The sequence below is a fragment of the Ammodytes marinus genome (assembly GCF_949987685.1).
Source record: "Ammodytes marinus genome assembly, chromosome: 1".
In the NCBI taxonomy this organism is placed as follows: Eukaryota; Metazoa; Chordata; class Actinopteri; order Uranoscopiformes; family Ammodytidae; genus Ammodytes; species Ammodytes marinus.
In genome coordinates, this window is record NC_137230.1 from 2,275,079 (window position 1) to 2,286,456 (window position 11,378).

The 11,378-nt window shown below is 39.5% G+C and overlaps 1 protein-coding gene across 2 annotated transcripts in view; it reads left to right on the forward strand.

The window, feature by feature from the left end:
* Positions 1 to 11,250, forward strand: part of LOC307249223 (histone-binding protein RBBP7) — a 43,142-nt gene extending 31,892 nt beyond the window's left edge. For both annotated transcript variants that reach the window (XM_080025865.1, XM_080025866.1), the window contains exon 12: positions 10,387 to 11,250. In XM_080025865.1, the coding sequence (XP_079881991.1) occupies positions 10,387 to 10,458 (72 nt within the window). In that variant the 3' untranslated portion in view covers positions 10,459 to 11,250. The remainder of the gene's footprint in view (positions 1 to 10,386) is intronic.
* The last annotated feature ends 128 nt before the right edge of the window (positions 11,251 to 11,378 follow it).

Here is an 11,378-nt window from a genome sequence, read left to right on the forward strand (position 1 = left end):
CTCTCTTTGGTCAACATCTTATTTTAGTAAATGTCTATGGCCCTAATAAAGATGAGCCACAATTTTATAATAATATTTTCCTGACACTTGCCTCACTTAGAGGGGATATTATTATAGGTGGGGATTTCAATTGTGCGTTAAATCCAGATTTTGATCGTAATGGTAACCAGGACTCCTCCCACAATCAATCAAGGAAAATAATCCTTAACTTCATGGAAGAGTTGGGCCTTTGCGATGTTTGGAGGGAGCGTAACCCAGACAAGAGAGAATTTTCATGTTATTCGGCTACGCATAAGACGTTCTCAAGATTGGATTTCTTCCTGTTCTCCAAAATTTTAGTACCAAATGTGAAAAATTGTTATTACAATAGCATAATCATCTCTGATCATGCTACAGTATCTATTGAGTACAGTCCTACCAAAGAATTCTGTGGACCTCCCAGATGGAAATTTGATACTAAATGGTTGCAGGATCATGAATTTATCCGCTTCATTGACCAACATATAGATTTGTTTTTTCTCGTCAATACCACTGAAACTTCTTCTTTAATTAGATGGGAAGCTTTTAAGGCGTATATCAGAGGCCAGATCATTAGTTATACCAGCTTTAAATCTAAACAATTCAAGAACAAAATGACGGAAATTGAAAACCAAATTAAAGAGTTGGAAGGTGAGGTCTTAATTAACCATACCCCAGCACTTGAACATAAACTAACCATACTGAGAGCCCATTATAATGAACAGTCAGCAAACAAGGCCCTATCTAATTTAAATAAATTAAAGCAGTCCTTTTATGACCAGGGGGAAAAAGCCGGTAAACTGCTTGCCTGGCGAATTAAAAAATTACAGAATGAGAAAATGATCCACGAAATTGAAAATTCAATTGGAGTTGTTACAAATGACCAAAAGGAAATAAATGAGAGATTTAAATTATATTATGAAAAACTTTATAAATCTGAACTGCCTAGTAACACGAACAAGATCACAAGAACCAGTTTTCTTGATAGTCTTGATTTTCCATCTCTTTCTGTTGAGGACCAGGAACTTCTCGACAGTCCAATGAAGCTTTCAGAGCTAGAAATTGCACTTGCCGCTATGAAGGGGGGGAAAGCGGCAGGCCCTGATGGACTTCCCATCGATATATTAAAGACTTTTAAAGATAAGCTACTGCCTCCCTTTTTGGACATGCTTGAAGAAGCATTCAAAATAAATTCCTTGCCACCTTCTCTCTCAAAAGCTCTTATTATGAATATTCTGAAGCCTGGTAAACCACCTTCTAAATGTGAATCATATCGACCCATATCACTCTTAAATGCTGATGCAAAGCTTATAGCCAAAGTCATAGCAAAGAGGCTTGACAATCTCCTGCCAAGTCTAATTCATGTAGACCAAAATGGATTCGTTAGAGGCAGACAGGCGTTTCAAAATTTAAGAAGGGTGCTCAATGTTGTTCATAACGAAAAGGAAAGACCAGATGCGGCCATTCTATCCCTGGACGCTGAAAAAGCCTTCGACAGAGTCGAATGGCCGTACTTATTTGAAATATTGCCCAGATTCGGTTTTGGAGAAAACATTATTAAATGGATAAAACTGCTCTACAACAATCCCACTGCTGAAGTTCTGACAAACACAATTATTTCAGAACCCTTTCCCCTAACCAGGGGTACCCGACAGGGGTGCCCACTGTCACCTCTTTTATTTGTCCTGTCGATCGAACCCCTAGCAATGACAATTAGATCGCACCCTTTAATAACAGGAGTTACAATTGGAAATTATGAACACCGTCTGGGCCTCTTTGCTGATGATATTGTTATTTTCTTGAGACAGTTAGCGCAATCCTTACCAACACTTACAAAACTGTTGGACACTTTTGGAAGTATCTCTGGTTATAAGGTGAATAACACAAAATCTAATATTATGTTTTTTAGGAAGACTGAGAGGGACACCCCCCCATTAGTGAATACATTTCATAACTCGACACATGGCTTTACCTATTTAGGAATAAAAATAACTCCAGATATCAACGACTTAGTTCATACGAACTATGATCCCATTTTAAAATCTGTATCAGAATCCCTTAAAAGATGGTCAGAGCTTCCCATTTCTATGATTGGCCGTGTCAACATTATTAAGATGAATATCCTACCAAAACTTTTATATTTATTCCAATCTATCCCTTTGCAGCCCCCTTCTAATCTATTCCCCAAATTGAAAGAAATGACAACAAACTTTATTTGGAACAACAAACGCCCAAGGCTTAGACTCACCCTACTTTACTTGCCATTCGAAAGAGGAGGACTCAAAGTTCCAAACTTTATCTGGTATTATTGGGCGGCCCAGATTAGTGCAGCAATGTTCTGGTTCTCAGACAATTCCACTATACCCTGGGTCTCAATAGAAAATACCAATACATCTCCTCTCCCACTAAAGCTATATCTGTATTCTGATACATTGAAAAATCTGCTTAAAAACACTCATAACCCATTTGTCAAGAATACAATAAGAGTCTGGTATAAAATTCAATCTTATTTTAAAATAGACCCAGTTATTTCAGGCTTTACGCCGATCTGGGGAAACAGTAGATTTTCTCCAGGCAAAAGCGACCTTGGCTTTAAATTGTGGGCAGAGAGAGGGATTAGTAAAGTTATGGATATGTATAATGAAGATGGTCTGCTTTATAGCTTTGATGATTTAAAAACAATCTATAATATACCTTCAAAACATTTTTTCAAATACCTACAAATTAGGAGTTATATTTTAACAGCACTCAAACAGTCCCCCTTTAGACCACCTTTGTCTACTCTCGAAAAGGCTGTTATTGATCATCTTAAAGGACGTGGACAGGTCTCCTTGATTTACAAGATTCTTGTAAATGAATCTAAAGAATCATCAGATAAAAGTAGATTGGCCTGGTCTAGAGATTTGGATGTAGAGATTGCTGAGGACGAATGGAAGAGAGTTTGCCATGATGCACAAACCCAGACTATCAATACCAGATATAAACTTTTACAATTTAAATGGATCATGCGAACATACATAACCCCCTCTCTGCTACATCGCTTTGATAATAATAACCCTGATGTATGTATTAAATGTGGTCTTGAAGAGGGAATATTGTTTCATTGCCTCTGGAGCTGTCCTAATATTAAAAGTTTTTGGGAAAAGGTAATTAAAACTATTTCAGATGTCATTTGCACAGTTTTACCTGTCTGCCCCCGCATGTTTATCCTTGGAGTACTTCCACCAGATTTAAAGTTGTCAAGTCAGAACAAAAAAATTGTTATTCTCTGTTCCCTACTGGCTAAACACTGCATAGCAGTCACATGGAAAAGTACAGATACTCCGACAGTGAGTCATTGGCTCAAAAGCCTCTCCAACTGTTTAGCTTTAGAAAAATTGACATATGCCTCCAAGGGGAAAATGAAAATGTTCTTTAAAGTGTGGGGACAATTTATGGGATTTCTTGAGAGCCACCAAGCAAAGGGTTTACTTGATATTTAGATTTAGATATTTGCCATTTCTGATGCCAGTGCAATATTCCTGAACATTACTTGTGTATAGAAAATGCAGGTTGTAATTACTTATGTATATTCTTTTCTTTTTAAGTATTATTATTTACTTGTGTTTTGTTTTTGATTTGTTTTATATGTGAATATTTGTATTTGTCTATGTGTTGAAAAAATTGAAAAGTCAATAAATATATTTCTCAAAAAAAAAAAAAAAGAACCACATGCTGCCTTTAACTCATATTATTAGAATATCATGGAAAAGCTCTTTTTTTAAAAATCTAATTTAATTTAATTTAAGAAGTGAAAATTCCATATATTTAAGATGTATGAGACATAAAGTGATATATTTCAGGCGTTTTTTTGTTTAACCTTTCAGGATTCCAGCTTCCAGCTCATGACAATCAAAAATTCCAGCATCTCAAAATATTAGAATATTCCATAAGGCCAATCAAAAAATATTTCTAATGCAGAAATGTCGCACTTTTGATAAGTATTTTCTATCATCTGCTATATACTTGGTCTGGGTTCTTATTTAGCATGAATTATTGCATTAATGCGGCATGGCATGGTGATGATCAGCCTGTGGCACTGCTGAGGTGCTATGATAGTGGCCTTCAGCTCGTCTGTATTGTTGGGTCTGGTTAGGTTAGGTTAGGTTAAACTTTATTGTCCCCGTGGGGAAATTTGTCTTGGGCACAGTGCATCATTGCTTTCTGAAACATTCAGAGTACAACAGAACAAAAACACAAACACAAACACAACCAGACAAACTAACATTTAAACATTGAGAACATGGAGCTTGATATACTTCAAATGGCACTTTGATGTAAACCATAGAAATCTACAGTGTGGAGCTAGAGTACTAGTGTGCATTGCACTAGAGCTCATGGATCAAGTGCTATGTGCTAAAGTGCAGTTCTAAAGTGCTATGTGCTAAAGTACTATGTGCTAAAGTGCTATGTGCTAAAGTGCTAGCCTATTTATTGCACATTATTCTATTGCACATTGTTGGTCAGTTTAATGGAGGCTGGGACAAATGACAATTTAAGGCGGTTAGATTTACATAGCGGCACCCGGAGTCTTTTCCCTGATGGCAGGGTTTCATATTCAGGGAAGAGTGGGTGTTGTGAGTTGGAAATGATTTTCTTTGCTTTTTTCCTAACTGCCTGCTCATAGATGCTCTGAATAGGCTCATATTCTTTCCTCCCTACGATTTTCATTGCCGTTTTATGCATGCCGGCCAGTTTGTTTTTTAGCTTAACGGTTAGGTTGCCAAACCATGAGGTGATCCCATATCTAATGATGCTCTCTACAATGGCACTGTAGAAAATCATCATGATGTGGCTGCTTACGCCGTACAGTCTTAGTCTTCGCAAAAAATATAGCCTCTGTTGCAGTCTATTGCACAGGTTGTCAATATGGGTCTTCCAGCAGAGAAGATTGTCAATGTGAACCCCTAAATACTTATAAGAGGACACCTGGATGATTTTCTTATTTTTGATGACCACTGGCTCATGGTCAGTCACTTTCCTCGGATCCAAAACCATTTCCTGTGTTTTGGACACATGGTGTGTATCATCTGCCTCTTGACAATAGCCCATAGATTCTCTATGGAGTTCAGGTCAGGAGAGTTGTCTGGCCATTCAAGTACAGTACAATACCATGGTCAGTCAACCAGTTACTAGTGGTTTCTGGCACTGTGGACAGGTGCCAAATCTTGCTGGAAAAGGAAATTGTCATCTCCATAAAGCTTGACTGACAGAAGCATGAAGTGCACTAAAATCTCCTGTAAGATGGCTGTGGTGACTTTGGACTTGATAACACAGTGGACTAACAGCAGCAGATGACATGGCACCTCAAATCATCACTGATCCAAATTAAATATTGCTTTTCATTTGGAAATCAAGGTCCCACAGTAGAGGAAGAGTGGAGGGGCACAACATTTCAACAGTCAGTGATGATTGTGGGTATCATGTCATCTGCTGGTGTTGGTCCACTGTGTTATCGAGTCCAAAGATAACACAGCTGTCCAACACGAGATGTTAGTGCACTTCATGCTTCCGCCTGCTGACAAGCTATATGTAGATGCTGATTTCCGTTTTCAAGTAAGACTTGACACCTGCCCACAGTGCCAAAACCACTAGTAAATGATGGCCAGACAACATTCCTGACCTGAACTCCATAGAGAAACTATGGACTATTGTCAAGAGGAAGATGAGACACACCAGATCCAACAATGCAGACGAGCTGAAGGCCTCTATCAAAGCAACCTGGGCTTCCATAACACCTCAGCAGTGCCACAGACTGATAGCATCCATGCCACGCTGCATTGAGGCTGGAATTCATGCTAAAGGGGCCCAAACCAAGTACTGAGTACATATGCCTGATTATACTTTCTAGAGGGCCGTCATTTCTGTATTGAAAATCCCTTTTTTATTGATTTTATGTTATATTAAAATGTTCTGAGATTTTGAATTTGGGTTTTTCATAAACTGTTAGCCATAATCATCAAAGTTATCACAAATAAAGGCTTGACATATCTCACTTTGCATGTAATGAGTCTAGGGATGCACCGATCCACTATTTTTAGTTCCGATCCGATTCCGATATCTGGGTTTTGGATATCGGCCGATACCGATACTGTCCGATACGATATCATAATTATTCTACATTTCTTTGTTTGTGGTGATGTTATGTGTGAGGCTAGGAAGGCTTAAGCAATTATTATTTAAAAGAGCAAGAAATTAGGGCCGGGCCGAATAATTCGAATATCCAAAAACTTGTTTGTTAAGTTTGTATTCGAAGCTCAATTCAGTATTCCAAATATATATATATTTTTTATATATATTTTTTATGTTTTTTTTTGCACAAGTAGCTTAAACTGCAATATATGTTGTCAGCAAATATTACTACTCAGATATACACGTTATATATACAACAAAGGTTAGAATATAAATGTAATGCTCATTTCAAATAAATTATCAAATTATTTGAACTTTGACCTACTTGGCCACCGTCCTTTCAAAGAGCAAGCGGTGATACACCAGCTGTTGGCTACGTGACATTGTCAGAGCGAGGCAAAGTAAGAGCGGCACCAAGCGCAGTAGGAAGTAGTGATGGGCAAATGAAGCTTTTATGAAGCATTGAACCAGTTGAGCCAATGTTTCAAAAATAGGTTCATTACTCGAAGCTTCAGTGACAGTGACCTCTGCTCGCGAAGTGTGAGGCTGCAGTGGATTCAAAGTATCCCTGCTTTGAAAATTATTTGACGCACACACACACGCCCCACAAACCCAAATAGGCTACTCAATATCATGATTTATTCACGAATAAAGATTGATCAAAATACAGATATCTAAATTGTTCTTAAAAGGATTGGCCTAGCCCATGTCCAAATAGGCTAACTGATTTAGGCTAGGATATAATTGAAACAGCATTTTATAAAAACCTACAATATAATGACCTGCCTCCGACCGGGATTCGAACCCCGGACCTCCACACCACAGTCGGTGTGTTATCCCCTAGCCTAATCTAATTGACATTTCAAACAGTTTTATTAAATACTGAACACAACTCCCGAAAACGGTTGTAGCGCCGATTGTGTGATTTTTCCATTAAATAATTAGGCCGTGCCGCGGTGACCGGCTGGCTTTGGGCAAGGTTGGTTGGGTGTGCTTGAGTAGCCTAACTCTACAAGGGTAATTATGTGGGATGGGGAACACTCAAAGCTTTGTATTGAGGTAGGCTGCCTTACTTTTTCAACGGTTAATGGATTGAGCCGGTTTCTTTTTTTTGCTCAAAGCTTCTCCACCGAGCCGCGGACCAGTCAAGTGATTCAGGCAACGAAGCAGTTGCTGCTTGGGACGTCATATGTCAAGTGATTTTTTTCGTACTGAAGCAAGCTTCGAAGCTTGCTTCAGAAGCTTCGAAGTGCTTCTTGGGAATTGTAGATCAGGGTTTGAAGCACGTATCGAAGCTTCAGTGTCACACTGCCATCACTAGTAGGAAGACAGAGAGGGAGGAAGAATATCAGCATATGTGTTTCCCTTAATAACTTTATACCACAACATTAGCGTGATCTCAGAAGGGAAAGCGGTGCTCGGCGAAATGCTAACATTAGCTTACATGCTGTTTGTTTACATTCCCTATGCAGAGCTGCTATTGCCAATCAACAGTGACTGCCTTACATCATAGGAATACGCGGTCAATAATTAATATAATATGGACACAAAAGACTATCAATATTGGATCTTTTGTATGGATTTATAAATCCCCGAAAATGCATGTTCCAGGATGGATTGATAAGCTCCTTTAAAGGGACTCACACCCATCGTGCAATTGAGAATTACAGCACTATCATACCATCCCGCCTCCCTCCAATGCCCCCACACCCTCGTTCCATGCTTGTATCACTGGTTTCACTTCAGAGGTGTCGGCCAGAATACCACTTATGGCCAAAGGCGTCAGACTATAAGCATGAGACTAGGAGAGGAGTAGGGTTTTATCCGCTCTTTATTTTCCTTCTTTCACAGGCACAGTCGCATATAGATCGCGGGAAAAGAACAAAGGTTTAAACTCCGCTCGTGAGGAGACGTTACAACAGCTGTTGCGACCCGCGAATCGCATGCAAACTATATTATAACAGCGATCGGGACTGCATGTACATACTCACACACGGGTGATTCACTTTTAAACTCAGGCCCTGTTCTCACGGTGAAAACGTGACAGTTTTCCCGTTTTTTTTTTTTTTTTAAACCCCGTTCAGACACAATTTATCTGACATCTTCACCCGTGCACATGTTTTCAGAGGAAACGGGACGAAATCGATGTAGTAAGCATGCCAGGCCAGCAGTTGGCGGTACAAGGTAGTAGTAAATAGCTTTTCCGGTACAATTTGATGCATAAAACCTTACTGTAACCGAAAATTAATGCCACTAACGTTCATAAAGCGGTTGGTGTAAGCTTGGGGTTACAAGTATTGTAAATGACAAGCTTTCTGTCCTCTTATTTCACCGCATTGAACTCGTGAAAACAGAAGACATGCTGGTAGTAAAGGGGCTTTGTGAGCGGCTACTTTTCCTGTTAGGCGTACTTCAAAATAAAAGTCAACTCACGTTTGTCCGGTGAAATGCTGTTAATGTTTAGCCAGTGAAATGCTTTTACTGTGAAGCCGTAGCCTTAATGCTCCTTTTGTTGAACAGTAACTTAACCGCTGCGCGCTGAACTATGGATAGTGTTTTTTAATGTAGAGAGAGCCGTGTACACAAGTTTATTTTGCTAGAAAAAGCGGCAGAGCACAAATCTTTCCCCAGACAAAGTGGCGGGTGCATGGTATCAATAACTTACTAATAGACTACAGACTAAATTGGCGAGTGTTATAGGCCTATTTAAGCCCTGCACGTTATGTTGTCTTCTAACTTTATAACTCGCGTGTGGGTATTGACAGCAAATGTTATAGACTATGCATACGTGAAGTGGAGCCGTGACGTCAGCGTTACCAGGGGAAATGGTTTCGGTGTTCACACGAAACCAAAACCGTTGTGTTTTCCAAAAAATCCTCCCTGGGACGTGATCTCAAAAACTTGCGGTTTCATGCCTGCGTTTGCTGTTTTCATGTACATGATATAGTGCAACCGCGGGAATTTTTCCGTGTTTGCACCGTTTCGTGTTGCCGTGAGAACAGGGCCTCAGATAAACACGTTTCCATGTGGAATGATCGCTTACTGCGGCAACGCTCACACATCTGACCGAGGGAGAAGAGAACGGAAACTAAACAGGCTCTCTGTCCGACTGACGTCACAGCCCTAACTGACTGCTATCCACACTGAACAAAACACATTTTAACACACTGTAAGAACTAACAACACTGTAACTTATGAACGTTGGGGCCTTTTCTACAATGGTCGCTATTCGCTACTGTCTGCCGTGGAATCAAAACAAACCCTCTAGTTGAGAATGCGCAATACAGAAGCAGACCGCAAACAGACAGGTCTGTCGGCCAATCAAATCGTTCGGTCCGAACGATTTGATTGGTTGAATTTTATATATATTTTTCATAATATTATGAGATTGAAATCATTGTTTGTTTTTACTCCTGGTGGGTCTGTCTTATATTTTAGAGTGTAATTACCTTATTAATACCATTTTAACCTAATCCAAAAAAAGTGTAAAAATGCACCAAAGGTAAGAGTCGCTTTAAGCTACGATGGCACAGCTGATTTGGAACAGAACAACAGCTCTATAACTCACCCAGGCCCTTAGGCACAAATCACCCCATCCCCAGAATTTTGGATAATAAGCATGATGCAGCAGTTTAGGGCTGACATGGTGCTAACTGTATAGACTCAAAATGTAGCATACCAAAGCACTAAAACATGTGTCAAATGTTTTCAAACTTGTCTATAATTGTTCAGACACAATAATCAAAAAACCTTGATCATGGAAATGTTACTTTGAAAGGCAAAACACAGTTTCTTTAGCTTTAATGTGCTTATATCTTATTCCTTGTGTCTCCCTTCTTTACAGGATGAGTCAAATGGATGGCTCTTCTTAAATATGTGGTCACATTTCCAATTTCTTACACGGTTTTCTAGAAACAAGGGGTGGAACAACTTCCAAAATGCACAACTTAGGCCACTCTCCCCTATATATATTTTTTATTATTATTATTATTATTATTTTATCGGATTTTATATCGGAGCTGTCAGTCCGATATCCGATCCGTAGATTTCGCCAATATCGGACCCGATACTGGATCGGATCGGCCCCATCCCTTTTAAGTTGAATTACTGAAATAAATGAACTTTTGCACAATATCATAATTTTTCCGAGTTTCACCTGTAGATTCATGCTTGCATATGTTATCCTCTTTGTCTTAGGCTGAGAATATCTACAACGATGAGGAGCCAGACAACACCCCAGCATCAGAGCTGGAGGCCCAGGCATCATAACAGCTGCTGTTGCATCTCCTCCACACACCTCCTCTCCTCTCTCCCCCTGAGCTCCAGCCTGGCCTCCCCCTCTCTCTCTGGCTTCTCTCTCCACAGCAACATGTAAAGTCAACTGAACAATGTGGAGAGTTAAGAGACAGCATGGACTCCAGCCTTGTTAACACACAGTTGGATTCAGTGTCACCCTGCTTGATACCTCACCTTGACCCAGGTAAACCTTAAGCACTAAAGTGGCAGTATCTCCAGTGTTTGGGCAATGGGGATATCTCATGGTGAAGTGGCTTTGAAGACTCGTAGGAGCAGGACCGTTATGTGCACAAGGTCACTAGTGTTGCAAGGAAAACATGAACACGATATTCAACAGTTTGATTTATAATTAGCCAGATAACTTCTAGATGCTAGGCTTCCATAATGACTTAAGTATGTAGGAAACCCGGTAAACAGAAGGGTTACCTGAGCAGTCAAATGCTTTTTGGGAAAAGTCTGATCTACATCCATCCACATTGTAATTGGTTAAAAGCTAACCTTGACAGTCAGGGAAGCTTTCTTTTATACCTTTATTATTCCCACCCATTAAGCACTTGTGGCTGTTATTTTTGTAGCATAATATCATATTTAGCTGAAGAAACATTTTCTTCTTGTTTTTAAGGTACATTAATGCTTCAGTGTTTGGCCTGGAGTAAACTAGTGCTCATCCTCCTTTCCTTTCCTGTTTGTGTTGTTCATTGAAATCAGCATGTTTTGTTTCCTGCATCACAAATTGCAATAAAACTTTTATAACTTTTTCTGAAATGTATTCTATTCATGTCAATTTATTTAAAACAACCCCAACCGTTTGGTCCTACTAAGGTCTGCCGAACCATCTCATTAGTAGGGGTGAACAGGGTTATATGTCACACGGGTTGGTTGTCACATTCGTT